This window comes from Pleurodeles waltl, chromosome 1_1 (assembly GCF_031143425.1).
Source record: "Pleurodeles waltl isolate 20211129_DDA chromosome 1_1, aPleWal1.hap1.20221129, whole genome shotgun sequence".
In the NCBI taxonomy this organism is placed as follows: Eukaryota; Metazoa; Chordata; class Amphibia; order Caudata; family Salamandridae; genus Pleurodeles; species Pleurodeles waltl.
In genome coordinates this window covers 705,879,571-705,898,342 of record NC_090436.1, presented here as the reverse complement: position 1 = coordinate 705,898,342, position 18,772 = coordinate 705,879,571, and the positions used below count along the sequence as shown (strand labels likewise).

Sequence of the window (18,772 nt, the reverse complement as noted above, 5' to 3'; positions counted from 1 at the left end):
GTTTAGAGTAATGTGTTTAAATGCATACTATTTATGTCAGCGGACACCTTTTGATTATTAGGTTCTTTTTGTTTATCCGGTGCTGTCCCTAAAATGATGCAGTCAGTTCATATTTCATAAAGTTGTGCCTGCTTAGAACATTGTGTAACTTTTCTTCACTGTAGGGTGATGTACTCTACTATAGATATCTCACTTTCACTACTCGCATTTTTGGAGCTACTTGTTTTTTTAGTTGGAGCACTCCATAACAGTGCATGTGTTTGCAGGCTGCCCCCACCACACTCATGTTGTTGCTTGCATTCACCCACATCCCATTGCGTGCCCCATCCCATGCTGTTGTTTGCTTAGTCTCCCCGACCCCTCTCACCCATCCCCTCCCATGTTGTTGCTGCTTGCTTTGCCTCACCTTCCTCCCTTCCATGTTGTTGCTGCTTGCCTTCACCCACCCGCAGCCCTTCAGGATTGTTGTTGCTTGCTCTGTCCCTCACCCACATTGCTGCGGCTTGCCCCGCCCCTACCTCCCTATTGTTTGCCTCTGTCCCACTCGCATTGTTGTTACTGGCCCCATCCCTCCCAGCCCACCTCCCAAATTGTTGTTGCTTGCCTCTGTCCATCCCGCATTTTTGTTCCTTGCCCCATCCCACTCACCCTTTCCTGCATTGTTGTTGCTTGCCCGTCCCTCCCACCACCCAACTATGTTGTTGCTGCTTGACCCATTTCCTCCCACCCACTCTGCATTATTGTTGCTGCTTGCACCCTCTCTCCCAACACCCCTCCTGCGTTGTTGCTACTTGCCTCCTCTCTCGCATCCCTCCCGTATTGTTGCTTACACCCTCCTGTGTTGTTGCTTGCCACATTCCCTCCCACCAGGAAGAAAAAGCTCTATGACTGCTACCTTGCCTACTGTTATTCCACTGCTCGTGCTTTTGGACTAACTTTTTTCTTTTAGTTGCAGCACTCTATAAGAATGCATATTTTGCAGGCCTTTCCTCGTGAGCATTATTGCTTGGAATGGTCTCCTCCTGTCCCGTTGTTTGCCCGCTCTTGAGTTATAGCTTGCCCTGTATCACTAATTTCCCCCCTCTCACACATTGTTGTTTGCCCCGGTGCATCTGACCCCTCCCACGTTGTTGCTGCTTGCTTTGTCCCACCATACCCCTCTCAAGTTGTTGCTACTTGCAAAGTCCTACCCACCCTCTTCTAGCATTGTTGTAGCTTTCTCCATCCCTCATCTGTTTTCCTTGCACACCATGTCCCTCCAGCCCAACATTGTTGCTTTCCCCCAATCGTTTTGTTGTTGCTTACCCTCATCCATCCCACCCATCCTGTGTTACTGTTGCTGCTTGCCTTTGTCCCTCTAATCCCCTCTCACATTGTTGCTACTTGCCCTCATCCCTCTGCCCTTCCTGCATTGTTGTTGTTGCTGCTGCTGTTTTACCCTGGCCCTCCCACCTGCCTTCCACATTGTTGTTGCTGCTGCTTGCCTCCTCCATCCCAATCCCCTCCCACGTTGTTGCTGCTTGCCTCCTCCCTCCTGCTTCACCCTTTAAATGTTGCTTACTCTCTCCCCTCCCGTTAGGAAAAAAAGCGCCATGACGTGGCCAGCGCTGGTCACATCATAGTACTTTCTTCTCTTTTGTTCAGCTATGGTGCCGAGCAGCCATGCAACTGTACAGCATGGCTAAAAGACATTGAGAAAACCAATCACTCTTTTCTAGTCCCTATTGGTTTTGCCAGTGCTTGTTTTACGTGTGCATAAAATAATTTAAATTCCTTTGTCAAAGGGTGTTGCTATTTCTCCTCTCCAAAGAAGCATCTTCCTACACAAGCCTGTTTGGCTAGGATTCCTGTATTTCTGGGAGTGTACCAAGGACCACATGATTTCTCTCTTCCTCTGATCTTCTAATTGATGTTGGGGTGTAACTTGGAGTTGGGATGCTGATTGTTGCCTTGGAAAGATCTTTTTCTAAGACGCCCTCAGTCTGTTTCAATGCGAAGGAGTTTTCAAACGTTTGCGTTGAGGCTCACCCTATACACTCTAGGATCATACACACTTCATTCACTATGTTGTACATTCCGTCCTACCTAGCAGTACTCTGTCAGCATCACAACAGCCCTTTTCCAATGATAGCCAAGGAATCCGCACAGTTCATCAGGAATTGTTTCATTACAGAGTACTCTTGGAGTTGAGTGGTTACTTGCCTCTCAATAGTTTTCCATTGTCACAGTAGGTTTCAGATGAGACAGTGGTTGGCTACATCTTAAGATGCTCGGTGGATGACACCTCCATATATCAAGGTCAGGAATTATACCGCGAAGGGGAGACATGGTTGTGAACCACGTGATGTAAACAAGAGATAGGGAGATTTCAATGACTCATTTTACAGAACCTGTTTCTGTCCACAGCTTTGAGGGTTTATGTCCTACTTGCTGCATGCATGCCTTTGTTCTCACCCATAAATTCCGTGAATGTAAAGCTGATTATAAGGAATGAAGAAGGGTATGGGGCTTCCTCAGATTATTTATATGGTCTAGTGTATTTTGTTAGTTTAGTTCACAAAAGGTGTGGCCTGTAAACTGGTGAACTTGCAGAAGTTCCGGGAATTTCACTTTTACTGCAGTGCTGAGTTCATTTAATCTACTTCATCCTTGTGATTGTTTTATGGTATCCGATAGTGAAAATGTTGTCTTCCTTCTTCGGTATTTGTTCGAACCGAGTCACACCCTGGTATCTGACTTTTCCTGCTTAGTCAGTCTGGTCATCAAATTTCCATTCATTCATCATTTAGAGACCCTGTTTTTATTTTTTTACGTGGTACATTGTGTGAGTCATTTGGTTATACTGAAAGGGAAGTCATCCCGAAGAGCCCGTGGGATTGTTTCACTTTGCACAAACAGAACAACCCAACTATGGCAGCCCCAGCCTGCTGGATTGTGTGCATGGCTATATTTGTGTGAAGACTAGATTTATTGGTTGGTTGCTAGGGTTTAACTTATAACACTGTGTACGTAGCCAGTGTATAGTATGTGTAAAATCAATGAGCAATGACATAGCACCTTCGCAAGCATTGGTCTTTTGTGTGCTAAGATCATTGAAATTCATGCAAGTTGATTGACCTAACATTCTAGGTTGGTGAGACAGAGTTTTGCCTCACAGAGTGATTTATACAGATTTATTGATATTTGCTATATTAGTAAGATGAGTCCAAGTAAGGAGAAGCTCCTGTTTCATATGTTTGGTGCAGCTGTTTTGTTTGTTTGCGGAGATGGGAAATATTTCAGGATGTTAGTGTGTTGTTCTTTCACTAGACCTAGAATTAGGAGTCTATATAAGTCTGTAAAACGCTGCACTCCTCAAAACATTCCAAGTGCAGAAATTATTTTGTCATGCAAAGCACACAAAAGCCACCTCCAACAACGTACACACGGGCAATAAAATGAAAAACATGAAAACATTGACTGTAAAGTTAGCATAAGATGACACCTTCTGATACAAAACGGCATTCATTGCTAAACAAAAAAGCCCACAGCTAAAGAAGTAGGTACCACTCGAACATAGGGAACGTAACTTTCTTACAACACCAAAGAGAAGTGCCCAACTTTTCTTTGACTCTCCAAGTATCTAGCAGCTCAAGGGTAGAATGTTGACGTTTTGGTGCACCAGAGCAATAGTGACGGCCTTCTCCGGGAATGTGCAAGAAGTCACACTAGTGCCAAACCTCCGAAAACTACTGACACAAAATTTTTTAAATACATAAATATGACCTGAGTCCTGGAGATTAATTACCGTTAATCGCTTTGCTAATATAAATTAATCAGCAAAATTCTGCAGTTTATAATATAACCATTAAGCTTTATAGCTAAGTGCAACTGTTGGCCATTCAAGAAAGATATTCATCCCATAGACATCTTTTTGATAACTAGGCCCTAACACACAATATGGCTGCAGACTGGGTTTTGCATCATTCAGAAAAGACCAACAAGAAAACGAATAATATGATGCAAAGCTCTGGCAAATGCATGCAGAAATATTTACCCTAGACTGGGATCTCCACCATAGGTGCAAGGGAGAGGACTGGGTCAATGTCAGGCTTTGGGGGCCGCTGCTGACTTTATAAATAAGTTTAATCTAGGTTCATGTTATTTACATTTATCTTATGTGGATAACCTGAAAATGTGACCTGGATTCTGGCCTCATGGACCTATGCTGGACATTTCTTCCGTAGACCATCTCAAGAGTAGTTGGCTACATACAGCACTATCATCTCACCAGATATGGTCCGCCATACTCCAGGTATTGGAAAACACCAAAAGCCAAAGCTGAAAATGGTTGTAAGACTCCTACTGTAAGGTGGGTATGGTTGATGTCCCCTGTGTCATTCCCTATAAAACAAACAAAGAGACAGGGCTATGTATATATAATGTGCCCATGTGCTTAGGGGGCCAGCCTCAAGGATCGGAAGGGGACTCAGGAGGCAAACGGTGATGGCTCCAAGACTACCTCAGAGGGAGTGGGCGAATTTCCGACAGGCCAGTGCCTCTGAAAAGTCAAAAACATGGGGCTGAGCGAGTCACACATCTGACAGGGCAGCACTGCTAGAGTAAAGTAATCCCATGATTGGCACGCCTCTGAATGGTCAGCAGGGCTAGGGAAGCGTCCACCACATTTCATTTGCATCTTTGACAGGCCAGTACGGAAGGGAGTTGTCAGACATGTTTCAGGTGTATTTGGTACCAGTCACTACGTAGGGTAGTTACTAAGTGCAGCACATACCATCTGTGCCATGGACAGTGTCATGTGGAACACCTGGGTGGGGTACAGGGCTGAGGCAGATTCAGTTGCATGCACGCCCGCTGCACTTCTGACAGGCTGCAAGGGATGGGGAAAAGGGAGGCTGTCACGAAAGTGCCTGGTCACCCTGACAGCCTGTCCTTCTAGCTAGTGCAACGAACAGCCACATAAGAGGTAGCAGTGCATGGTTTCCCACTTTCACAAGACAATTACAGCCTGAGCAGCAGTAGGTCTAGAGTCCCTTTAAGGGGAACTAAGCATTGGCAACTGCTTCCTGTGTGGCGGCTGTGCAGGTGTGTGAATGTCTTTTCAGTATCAGCCTCAGCGTGGCTTTCCAGTTGAAATTAACAAATTACTTTTATATTCATGCCTTACAACTATAACAAATGTACAAACAGCTTTTCCCATTTAACACTACACTACTCAATTTTTTCAGAATATACCTTTGTGTTAGCCTTCCGAAAGTAGAAGGAGCTCTGTGTACCAGAACCGACTGGGCCATTTTGGAGAAATTAGGATTATTCAGCATGGTTCTCTGTTCATTTTCCCGAGTATCCTCGTAACTAAAGGAATCCGAGGGTGGGGTGGGGGGTCAGGCATACGCAAAGATGAATGACCATCTGCTGTTTTTGTAGATGCAGATTATTACTGATAAACAATAAAGCATTTAACAAAACCCTTTTTTCTACGTGCATCACTCCACGTGTTGCCTGCTTCTGCATTAGCATCTGTAAACTCAAGTCTCTATATTCCAGTTAAAAGCCAGAACAACTGGATTTATCAGTGCTTATTTGTGTTCCACACCCTATCGTCTTGGTTTTGACAACTCTGCTCGTCAATAATATCATAAACTACATCTACAAAAAATAAAGTGCACATTGTTAGCATTCATGTACAGGAAAAAAGGTCCCCTGCATTCCATACAGTGACTGTGCGTTGGAATTTACATTTCTGTCACGCTCTGCAGCGGCCTTGGTGTGTTGGCTCATGACTGCTCTCTTTTCCCTCCCGTGCCCAGTGGCTGAAGAACCCGGGCCCTCAGCATGAGAAGCGGACTCTCTTCGGTGACATGGTGTGCTTCTTGTTCATAACGCCTTTGGCCACCATTTCGGGGTGGCTGTGTCTGCGGGGGGCCGTGGACCATCTGCACTTTAGCAGCCGCCTGGAAGCTGTCGGGCTCATCGCACTAACCGTTGCACTCTTCACTATTTACCTCTTTTGGACGCTAGTAAGTATCTTCTGTTCTAATGCTGTGTTCGTACAGTAATGTCAGCCTAAGTGATGTGCACTGTCTTGGTCATGTAAGCTATCAAGCAAGCAACACATGCCTTTTACACATAGCAAACCCACTGTGGGATTTGGGAGTAACATGCTAAAGTTATTTTCTGTTGATTCTGAGGCATACATAGTATCTGTAACTAGGCCATGTTTTAAGACAAATGCGCCATGAGAGGAATTTTGCCCAACCTTCAGTGGGGGAACACAAACCTTGGCGACCTCTGATATTTACTAAAACCTTAGCCTAGTTCAAGTGACTTTCGCGGGCAGCCCTCTCACAACCGAGCCGAGGGCTGGTAATAAATGCACTAGGGTGCCAAAATGTAATAGGTAATTCATTATTGAATGTTTCAAGGCTCCATGTGGGTGACTTCTGAAGGTGGCCTTAGGTTTTGCACAAGCTAAACTGGCTAGTCAGAGCTGTGTTTTTGTATCAGTGTATTTTGTCTATTCCTCATACAAAAACTCTCTGTTTGCATGAAGGAATATGCAGAGGCACTTAAAACCGGCCTCACCACTCCTACAGGAAGGGAATGGCTAGGGCTCCAGCTGTTCGTTGGAAGCCTATCTTGCTGGTTGTGAAAAGGGCTAGAAACGAACACCTTGGCGAATTCTTGAACATAGAACATGTGGTCCTAGCACAGCATGAGTCTCTTCCTCAAAACTGCTAACCGAGGTGGATAGGAAGGGACAGGATCTTAACCTAGCTCTCCATTCTCTGGACTTAATTACATCTTCCCGAGGCAGAGAAACCCCAGACGTTTTGCAGCAGTGATGCTCATAATTCAAGCTTTTACAAAGCATTCAAGAGAAGAATGCAAGTGAATAAAGTTGTAACGTTATATCAGGTCAAAGGGTCGCATTTCATTTGCCCAATTTGTGATATCAGAAAATGGTTCAGCTCACTCGAGCTATTCATAGCCAAAACTTATTCTGTGATGGAATAATGTCTTGTCCCTGTCGATGTAGAAAAGTAGCTTCTACTGGGTTTGAAATCGCCTGTCCAGGTACAGAATCACCCACCCCTTTGCTTGAGATCTGAACTTCACGTTGTCAGTGCTTACTAAATGTCTCTCTAATAAAATCATTCTGTATAAATGTATCCCTTCTAGGTACAATATATACTAGGGACATCACCAAGATTTATTAAGGCTTTGCATCAGGTTTGCGTTATTTCTATAATGTATGGTGGATCTAAAGTGCTATGCTGGTTTTTACTATCCAAATCAGAATTTGTGTTGGCTAGTGTTGAACCTGGCCCTTTTTCCAGTTAGCCCAAAACAATTTGCCTTCTTCCTTCTATTTTTTTCTGACCTGTTCTTGTTGGCTTTAGGACTCTGGGCACTTTACTACTGCTAATCATTTCTAAAGTGCATATGCTCTCTAACTAAAATATATTGGTGATTGGTTTATCCATGATTGGCATATTTGATTCACTAGTTAGTCCCTGATACAGAGCACTGTGTGTGCCCAGGGCCTGTAAATAAATGCTACGAGTGAGCCTGCTGCACTGATTGTGCCACCCACACGAAGAGCCCTGTAAAGATTTCTCAGACCTGCCACTGCAGTGTCTGTGTGGGAGATTTTAAACTGTCATGTTGACTTGGCAAGTACACCTACTTGTCAGGCGCAAATCTTCCCTTTTACTACATGTAAGTCACCCCTAAGGTAGGCCCAAGGCAGCACCAGGGGTAGGATGCAGTGTATTTAAACGGTAGGAGATGTACTGGTGTGGTTTACATGTCCTGACAATGAAATACTGCTAACTTCAGTTTTCACTATTGTAAGAACTATCTTGCCCATAGGGTAACAGGGGGATTGGCTTGAAATATCTTTTAAGTGTAATTTCCCATTGGGAGTAGATAGAGATATGGAGGTTGGAGTCACTGAACTCACAATTTAAAAATACTACTTTTGGTGAAGTTGGTTTTTGAATTGCAATATATATATGTTGGATTGACTCTTTAATTAAATCACGTCATGTGTCAGTTACATCGAGGACACTATTATCCTGGTTCCAGAATTTCTGTTACTTCCCTAGTTTTACTAATTTGTGGCATGCATTATTTCTCGTTGCAAGTTATTGTATAAGACTCTTGGCTGGGGATAGTCAGGCCCTTTTTTGTTTGGTTACAGGCAACTATAACTGTTGCCAGAGCTCAACAATAAAAACAAACACAGAGAGTGGCTTAGGGTTCAGCCCCGATCTGCCATTAGTTCATTTCAGTTAGTCTGCCTCAACCACTGGTTGACTAAAGTGTCATTCACAATTGGCTCAGGCCAGAGAATGTTTCCCTCTTACCATTAGCTATTGGTCAGTGTGCCTAAAGAATGCTTCCCTTTGCAGTGCATGAACGGTGATGCAAGGTGTCCATGCACTACATATAAGGCACATTTGTGTCCCCAAAAGGGATTTTCACACATCTGTTGGTTCACCATTAGGGATTTTGGACCTAATTATGATTTTGCTCCTAAATGTCTATTGTGCTCCTACAATAAATGTGTTTCAGTAGTCCTGCGGATATTGCACCAAGAATGAATTTGCCCCTTAATGTAATTTTTTGAAGTGAATGTGATTTTACTTCTAAATGTGTAATCGCATTGTTCCTTGATTTGAACCAAGAGTGAATTTGCATCTAAAAGTGATTTTACCCCTAAATGTGATTTGTCCTCCCAAAGGTGTCCACGTCCCTGTTGATGCTGTATCAGGGGTGATTTCATGTCTAAATGAGAAATGTGGGTACAGGAACAGCAGGCTACTTGTAATTAAACTGACTGATATCCTATCAAAGAATAATGCTTCACCCAGCTTTTTATCAGGTCCAGTTAAGTGAGAGCACATCACCCTTCTTCTGAAGGCTGGCTCTCATTGGTCCAGAAAATAAAGTTAAAAATTCTCCAAACTCTCTTTAAAACATAGGAGGGTCATGGCCCAAGCTACCTACGCTTTTCCACCAAGTAGAACTCGAAAGTCTAAAGAACCAATCACATCACTCATGTCAGATTCTGCCACAAGGCATATGAAGGCAGGTCCTTCCAGGTGATGTGAGCACAGGTTTGTAATAGCGTGTATGTAATGTGTCAACCAAATCTATTTACTGTCAAGAAAAAACTCAAAATAAGTCTCCTCTAAGAGTCCTTACCCACCCAATGCAACACCAACAGAACTAACCCCACACCCTCACCAGTATGATCCCAAGCGATTCCTGGATCCTTGAACCCCTTTTGACTTCTGGATCTTTGTGCCCAACAGACACAATTTCACAAAATGTGTGAAGGAGCTGGGTTATCTTTAAGTTTTCAGCAAATTACACCACCAGCATGGCAACAGTCATAAACAACAAAATTAATCAGTCAGGATCTCCTGAAGAAGGCCTCAAAGTGTCAACAGACCGTTTTAAATAATTGTAAACATTCCCTGAGAGGCTGTAGACGCAGGAGTATGTAAAAACTAAAAAGAAAATCCTAATTGGTTGCACCGACTAGGCTAGCAGATCACACAGTTCTCGACCTATGTAAATATGCATAGTTCACTTGCACCAAAATCAATTTTTTGCCCTGTTTTGGAGCATCCATCACAAAAAACTATTTGCACCAAGAATATTACAGTTATCCATTTCTGTTCTTACAGCATAGTTATGTACATTTGTATATCTATAACAATTAAATGCATGACATTTCTTGGAGTCCACAGGATGCCTTGCTAACTATTGTCTCATGTCTTGTTTAAATATTCAGACTCTCCAACTTACTAATAATCTAATACTACTAATACTAGTTGTGGACCTTAACAGCAGCTGCAACATCAACTTTCCTTTCCTAGTAAAATCCTATAAGAAAACCTCCACGCAGAAACAGACTGGGCATAAGTGGAAAATTAGGACTCACACATGTCCTGTTCCTCCTCACTGTGCTCTGGTTGTTAGTGAGCTCTGATCAGAAGAAAGCTGTCGCCAAGGAGCAGGCTCTCTATAAATTAGAAACTCTCAAAAAATGTGCTGCTAGTTTTCTTAACATTTTCTAAAAAGGTCACTGTGGCACTGCTCAAGACCTCCAGATTCAGAAAGGAAGCAACCACCATTTAGAGCATTTCATTCTTGAGGATCGGGAGAAAATGTTACCAGCCCAGATTTATTTGGCCTAGTTAGGTGGCACTTTTAGCAGACCTATTGGAGATTCCGTAGAAGCAGCCAGCATATTATCATTCAGGACTCAGTGTATAATGGGGAGGTAATATAAAATGCGAAAACCAAATGAAAAGGTTAACTCAAGTATTCACCATTTGGGCTGTAATGTTCAGAATAAGGACAATGATGGAAAGGTAAGAGCACACATGCTAAAAGGGAAATACCCAAGGGACAATGTTGGGTCTGAGTCACAGAGGCAACGCATGTAGTGGAGGAGAGCAGGCACTATTATGAAATAAACTTTCCTTCCCTATTATATGTTTTTGAATGTAACAACAATAGAACAGCAGTCTGTTCTCATATTCAAAATACTGCATGCCTCTAATAAAATCCTTAAAAGATTTCCAATCCACATTTGTGTTAGCAGTCTCTTTACTTTAGTAAGCAGTCTACTGACAGAATAAATAATAATGGAAACCTTGGGGCAGCTCTCATGACTCTGAAATTCCTTTGATTCACATCTGAAAGAGCTTCTCGGTCCAGTTCCTTCAAGAGAGCCCTGAAGATGAACCTCCCCCCACCTTTCCCCCGCAAGAAGGGAATGGGCCCCACCATCTACACCTTTCACTAACACGCTTGCAAATCACACAAGTGGTGGACTTCCACCAGAAAGCATCCAGGTAGAATTAAAAGATAAGGATTCACAGGCTTTATTGTAACAAGGATGCTAAAGAGCTGAATCAGCCTTGAGAAAAGGTCACCATCCGAAAACCACTAGCACAACAAAATACTTGAATCAGTGTACCACAAAACCAATCTTTGTAGCAAATAAAGAACAATTCTTGAAAATCACCAAAGCATACATATACTTGAAACTATTCAAAGAAGTCTCTTAAACTAGGAACTCTACTTGTCTTGACATTAAGAACTTGTGAGTCTCAGAACCCTGATTTCGTCTTTCTCAAAGTTACCAAATTGTACAATGATGTTGCTGAATGCTGCCAAACCATATCCCTCATAACACACACATTCTGGACATGCCAACCACAGAGCCCTTCATTCTTATTCCCATCTAATCTAGCACCACACAAGCTATGATTTAAAAAAAATACATGTTCTGGACTGCACCTCTCCCATCAACAGTATTTCTCCAAACGCTTTAAGAGGCCTTTCAGCTCTATCCTTAGTGCACTTCTTAAACTAGCCGTAAAATAGGCATCACTTCTCTCAGAAAATCCCTTGTCACCACTCTTATGAAAATTCATCCACGCTCTCAAATCACTATTCTTTAAACCTAAGTAAGACCATAGTGGACACCTACAAATATATACTAAACTGCATGCTTAATTTGAACTTGCACAGTAAGTGTTTCCAACTTTGGAGTGTTGGATCAATGCCATATTTACAACATGAGCACTGACTATATACATTTATCTTAGGAGGGAGAAATCCCCAAAATGTGACATGAATCTAGCCATCCTGGGCATACAGAAATCCATAATTTGTTTTCTATCCTTGCCATGACCCAGATGCTAAGCTCCTAAATATCCAAGATTGTGGCAGTGAAACATAGAATAGCATGAACCCATGTCTCCCTCTAGCATTTAATCTTGGTGCACCCTTCTCCTATGTAGAGACCATAGTTGGTCTCTACATTCTGCTTAGTCACATCCTGATGTTTCTGGTGTATCAGAAGTGTGACTACTCTTCCTTTTTCCACTTCATTCCTTTCCCTGCATTGACAGCAATTGGGATTTGGATCTCTTCTTTCCAACTCCCAACTGAGGGATCACTGCTGTATTTAATATGAGTTCTAGCTATATTCCTTGAACAAAGTAAAACACAGCCAAGTCCTGAAAATCTTCTATCAGAAATGAGCATCCTCCTTAATCATGATAACAAAACGTCTGTTCATCAACACCAAACACACCTTAAGACCCACATCTTCCTCAGGCAACCCTTCACCCTTCTATGCATCCTAGGACAGATAGCCACTGCAAGTACCAAAGCCAAAACGTTTGGCTTTACTGTCAAGAGACTCCCATAATTTTCTCTGTCTTTCAGTTAAATGCCTCGTTTATTCCCCATAAGGTTAGTGAATTAAATCAGCCATGGCTGCCACCTCAGCTGATAGTTCCCTCTATGTGGGTCAGCCAAAATCCTTGTGCCACATTAGTGACACTTTCTTACACTAATGTGGCGTTAAGGAGGCAATTGTGCCGCACTTTATGTACAAAGTGGCTGAAAGCATGAATTGCACCACTTTGCACCCCTTTACACCACATTGTGCCTGCTCACGGCACAATGTATGCAAGGGGTCCGTTCCGGCACTAGAAGGACCAAAAAAATAGCACAGTGAAATTGATAAGATTTTACTGCCCCATTTTGGCGTCATTTTTAACGCCTGCTCAGAGCGGGCGTTAAAATTACACACCCAAAGTAACCTATGGGATTCCTTGGACTTTGCTGCACTAGCGTCTACATTTTTGATGATAGTGCAGCAAAGCGTCACACTAGCATCAAAAATTGTGACTCTATTGGCCTAACAGCCACCGTGGTGCCCCGTATTGTAAACACAGCACACCCATGGTGTTGTTAGGTGGGGCAGGGGCGACGCAAGAAAACTGGCACATCAGTGCTGATGCACCAGTTTCTTGTAAATATGCCCCCATTGTTTCCAGGTCAGGTATCGAACACTACAGAGTAAATTGTGGTAGCAATAATGTGATTTTATAACCTTCACCTAAAGGACAATTCACTGACTCCCCATTAGTACATGAGTAGCTATGCCTCACATAAAAATCTATTCAAATAATTCTGCAACAAACTAAAGCTCTACATCTCTAGGTGGGTGCTCCTCTGTCCAAATTCTCCTTGAGATTTCCAAAACAGACTGTAATTCCCAATAATATAAGAACTTGTCTTCCATATAGTGCGGTTTGTCACCATTTGCAACTTTGAAGCGCTGGAAATACATTTGACTGTTTCTTAGTTTTACACTACTTAATGTATCAACTAGAAAATTATGGAGGATGGAGCGATCTTTGCCAATACTTGAATACAGTTAAGAGCAGTAATTGCTTATTGTGCATATGGATGCAGTTCACGCATCAGCGTCCACAGCTGTCGAAAGCACTCCCCTGAGATCCTGCATGAGGCAAATCCCTGACATTCATAAAAAACGGAAAATGTGCCCCTTCTGATCATCATGATGTTTCTTCTTCAGCTATGTTAGACCTAGAATTGACTCAGTCAGTGGTCCTGTTGTATACAGGTTTTCCCTGTTTCAGTCCATTTTTCCTTCCCCGCATCCATCTATCCCAGCATTACCTCCAGATTTATGTACAGCACCAGAGGAGTAAAACATTCCCCACCCCATGCAGGGAGGCTGTAGCTGTGGGGTAAAATTCACTTAAGAGGTAAAACCAGGGCCTCCACACCTACTCTGCGTAATAGCATTGCCACATTACCAGTAACACTTCATAACTAATTCTCAATAATGGTCACTGCCAAAGAAGAAGAACATGGTCTGGAACAGTTCTGGACAATAACAGTAAATAGAAAAACTTTTAGTTAAGCCCCCTTCAAGTCAAGGATTAAACTCTGCGGGAGCACCCCAAAAGTGAATGTCTTGAAGGTTTGTTAAAAACTGGGCTCTTCTGACAGTGGGAGTGTTCACAACCAGAAAAACATAACCATCTGCAAGACATTGCAAAGATGGAAGAGGGTGGAACCAAGCTGCAAAGATGGAAGAGGCTGCGAACCAGTATGCTAAATGAAACAGGGTGAGGGTATGAGGAGTGTCTACTCAAGTACCAGCCTCTCCAGTACACAAGGACTTCTAAAACCGACTGTATCAAGTGTGACCTGGTATCCTCATTCTTGCCATTTTGATTCTGACTCAGTAGCCCCTCTAGGTGTTGTGGACCACTTATATTTGCTTCAAGAAAGGAACTTTCAAATCCAAGAATTATGTAGGTGTTTATCCTGCCCCTCATTCTCTGAAATAGCTGGTTCTGGTGAAGCCAACATGTGGGCAGTTCATAGTTTCTTTCACAGAACAAATGTACAGCTAGTACACTTTGCAGTCTGTTGTGAAAGACATTTAGAGGTGGATCTTGGACAGTGGCCTCTGTCCAGCCAGTGACATTCCAGATTAGTTAAACTCCATCAAAGGGATATCATGCTGCATGTTTTTATAATTAATTTTTCTACTCTCCGCCCCATCTAACCTTCCCAGGGCCACTGTTTTCCATTTCCTTCCGTTCTAGAGCAGAGTAAATTTTACCATCTGAATGCGTCAGCTTTCCGCTACTGCTGTGGATGGATGAGCAGGTAACCAGCTCAGGAGCTGACAGTAGGCATGTGCACCAACCCATTCAGTCCCTCGTATACTGCCACAGATCAAGGCGGCTGAATGGTGTTGCAAAGAAAGGTTTCCTTTTGCCCATTTGAAATCCGAGGTCTGTGGGACGACCTGTTGGTGCTGAACTCAAGCAGATAAACTAACTTAAGTGAGAGATTTTGACTCCCTGGGATTTAAACATGTTTACAAAGTCCTGGAATATGAAATGAGATGGAGAAGATTGATACTGATAACATTTTCTGCATGGGGTACAGCTCTTTCACTTAGGCTCATACTCTTATTTATTTTCTACTGACTGATCTTCAAGAGGTAAAACTGAGCATGCCTGCATGCACTGATGGTGTAAATGTAATACTCTGTACTGGTTCTGAACGGTACGGATCCATGTATGATGCTGCCAAATCTTAACTAACAGCTTAACTACATTTTATCTTTTGCATAAAATATTTCTCTGAGCCTGGGGTCCTTGTTTGGTTTTATGTTTTTTTTTTGTTACCCCAAAACTGCATTTCTTGCCACTGGAGGGTTGCTCTTTAAACACTTGTCTGGATGATCTTTAAAATAAATTCTATATGGTAAAATGTTGGATACATCCTTGTTCTTTACCTAGCATGTTAGATCTAATCTTTGTTTAATCCTCCCATTCTCGAGCTGTAACTAAATTCTCACCTTCCAGAAAGGAATCCTTGATGTACAAAGCTCTTAGGAAACGTATTAGTCTTGGACTGAGACTGTGAGCAATTCTAACACATGAATATCTGATGATACAGTGAAATGAGAACACTTCCATTAAAATATATAGTTTTCCACACGCAGTCCTTCAGGTGTCTTTTTTTTTTATTGCATTCTGTTGACAGTGCCAACAGATCAATTGACCATTTATGTTGGAAAAACATGCAGCATTTGTGATGTAAGCATAACCCACTGTTTTTATTTTTTTACCCACAGGTGTCCTTCAGATATCACTGCCGATTGTACAATGAATGGCGTCGGACCAATCAGAGAGTGATACTCCATATCCCAAAGTCTGTCAACGTACCTTCAACCCAGCAGGCATTGCTGAACCTAGAGTCATTCAAGAGGAACTCGAAGGAGACCATTGTTTGATTTCGGGAGAGCGCAACTTGAAGCCGTTTCTGCCCTGGTGCTGTGCACTAAACTTAATACTTTTCATGCCCATGGATCAAAATGAGGGTCGATGCCATCAGAGGACTTATAGGCATCGAGTACAGAACAGCAGACCTACTTTGAAGGACATGGGATTTGTGGTTCAGCATCGTTTGTTATTTGCTACTCTGCCAAAAGCTTTAATTTAGCAGATCATGTAGGACATTTTACAAACGCCTCTTTAGTACGTGTTGTAAGTTGCATCGCCAGCGATGCAGCCCTGGCTTTTTTTACTGTTGAGATAATAAACACCATGGTTAAGATCGACAATGCAAAGCAGTGCTGGGACGATGCTTCTTGTGTCTTGATTTCTAAAGCAATTGCACGCCTGGGCAATCTGGTAAATCTCGGTGTTGAGGGAACGTCAAGGATGTGAGGTGATGTGCGCTACTCCGCACCTACGAATCGTACCTAATGAGAACTGTGTGGGTGTGAACAGATTTTGTCTGTAGGAGTAAGTGCAAAAGGCACGATCCGTTTCAACGCAGATAGTCAACCCGGGGGCTCATCAACTTGAAGTCCAGTTTGAAGTACCCGTACTCTTTAATATTTCAGCAATAATCTAATATTTTTTACAAACGCTTCAGATAAAATTGACTGCGTGTTGCTTGACACTGAAAAAGCTGCAAGCACCCTTAATATACTTGATGAGGATTATTTAATACGGCAAAATAGACCTTTTTTCTATTTCGAATTATGCATGCATAAGCAATTGGTAAGATACAGAGCATTGCTGACCTGCAATGTGCTGCGAGTGACGCCAAAACAATATAAAGTTGCTATGCAACAGCAAGAACTACCTCAAATTCTTTCATAATTGGCTTACAAAACACCCGTGATTTAACAGTCTCTCTCTCTCCCTCCTGTTCTTTGGCTCAGAATCTTGCTCTTTTCATCAAACCTGGTCCCTATTGCACCCACCACAGATATTGTTTAACAGATCCACTAGTAACTGTGGAGGAGACCTCACTAACTCCAGTGCACCACGAATCCTCAACACCTCCAAACTGTTCGTTCTGGGGTACTTTACTATTTTTGCTGACTGTCCTACAAAATCTAAGGGAGCATCATGGATTCGCTAGCGAATATCAGTTTACCCTATTAAGAGCATACCCTCTCTCACTTGGCAGATCACACACTTGACCTCTCCCTCCCCCCTCACCCCCTCATAAGCTGAACCACTCAAAATCAACACGATTATTTCTCTTTCTAGACAGCCCATGCTGCTTTTCTGTTTGTCAAATTTTACTTTCACATGTGAAAACGACAGATACGTTTTTCAGACTTTGTTATCAGCTTTTTTCCTAGTATTTTTAAACTATACTGTTGTTCCCCTTTCGGAGGAATTCTCCATAGGCCTAGCAGTACCAGTAACTGGATTCTCACAGTCCTTGATGAGATAGTCCATTCAAAGTGCTGCTAATAGACCAAGCAACACCCTTCTGTCCATGGTCTTCCTCTGACTTCTTAAAACTACATACGAACAGTTAAAATGTGTGTAATATACAAAGCATGACACCACCTGTGGTATTCTTCCATGTACTTATAAAAAAGGCTCTGCAACAAGCCCGGACAACCTACTTTCAAGATCGTATCTGCTATGCTCCAAATGTAACTAAAGTTGTGTTTGAAATCTCCAAAGAAAACATTGGTCTGATACGCAACAGAACACCCATCCCCTTCATTGCAACTATTCAAAGCTTTCTCTTTTATTTGACTCTACATGTGAAAAGATCCACAATTTACTTTTCACAGCTAAGCCTTGACAGTCTGTCAGTGTTTACTCCTCCCAGTTAGACTGTGCAACTCTTGAATGGCCACAACCCCCCTTAATGCTGTACACATGATGTACAAGTTACTAACCTTCGGTAACAAAATATCTGGTAGAGACATATTCTAGTTGCAGAGTCCTTACCTTAGAATTTCCCCCAGGCGTCAGACTGGATCCGGAGATTTTACTTTGAGCAATACCCTTGCTTGTCAGTAGGTGGCGTTGGTCGACTCCGCGGGCGTGCTTTGCGTCATAGTCGCCCTGATGACGTCAGGAGTAGTACATAGGCACCGCCTCAGCGCAGTGAGTGGTTTCTTTTAATGACTTTCCACACCAAAGCGCAGAGCCGCTAAGCACACTGAGATTGGTGCACCAGAGTTAAGGACCTGAAGGGGGAATCCCTGTCCCTAGAAATCAGTTCGCAAGCGGGGAGGATCGGTGGGTCGGTAAGGAATCTGCAACTAGAAGCCTCTTCTAGTTGCAGATTCCTTACCTTAGAATAGATACCCAAGCAATGCCATCCTCAGTGGTGTGTGCAAACAAAGATCATACTAGGAAGTCCTGCAGGACCAAACTACTAAAGTAGCCGGTCCGATGGACCTGACTGTCGAGGCAGTAGTGTTTAGCAAACGTGTGCAGGGACACCCACGTAGCTGTCTGGCAGATATCCAGGACTGGAATTCCACGTGCCAACGCACTGGAAGCAGCAGTTGCTCTGGTGGAATGAGCATGCAAGCCCTCAGGGGGCTGCTTCTTGGCCAAAGCGTAGCACATCTTGATGCAAAGAAGTACCCATCGAGAGATGGTACGTTTTTGCACCACCTTCCCTTTTTTCGCACCCACATACCCGACAAAGAGTTGATCGCCCACCCGGAAATCTTTTGTATGATTAAGATAGGACGCCACAGTCTTTTTGGGTCCAGACGGTGGAGTCTCTCCTCCTCATGGGAAGGATGTGGGGGTGCGTAGAAGTAGGCAGGGTGATGGACTGGCCTACATGAAAAGGCGTTCCCACCTTTGGAAGGAAGGAAGCCTTAGTGCGCAACACAACTTGGTCAGGGTGCCCCAACAAGTATGGAGGTCTGTGCGAAAGGGCCTGAAGCTCACTCACCCTGCGAGCAGAGGTGATGACAACAAGGACAGTTTTGAAGGTGAGGAGCCGTAAGGGACAATTGTGCATCGGCTCAAAGGGAGTATACATTAAATAAGTAAGGACAAGATTGAGGTCCCACTGAGGCATGATAAATGTAGTGGGAGGAAATAAATGGGTG

At 43.1% G+C, this 18,772-nt stretch overlaps 1 protein-coding gene across 1 annotated transcript in view; it reads left to right on the top strand.

Annotated features, from left to right (window-relative positions):
- The window catches only part of MARCHF3 (membrane associated ring-CH-type finger 3), a 311,126-nt gene extending 295,120 nt beyond the window's left edge, over positions 1-16,006 (top strand). The window contains exons 5-6 of the mRNA XM_069227263.1: positions 5,811-6,020; positions 15,512-16,006. Coding sequence (XP_069083364.1) covers positions 5,811-6,020; positions 15,512-15,670 — 369 coding nt within the window. The 3' untranslated portion in view covers positions 15,671-16,006. The remainder of the gene's footprint in view (positions 1-5,810; positions 6,021-15,511) is intronic.
- Positions 16,007-18,772: the final 2,766 nt, after the last annotated feature.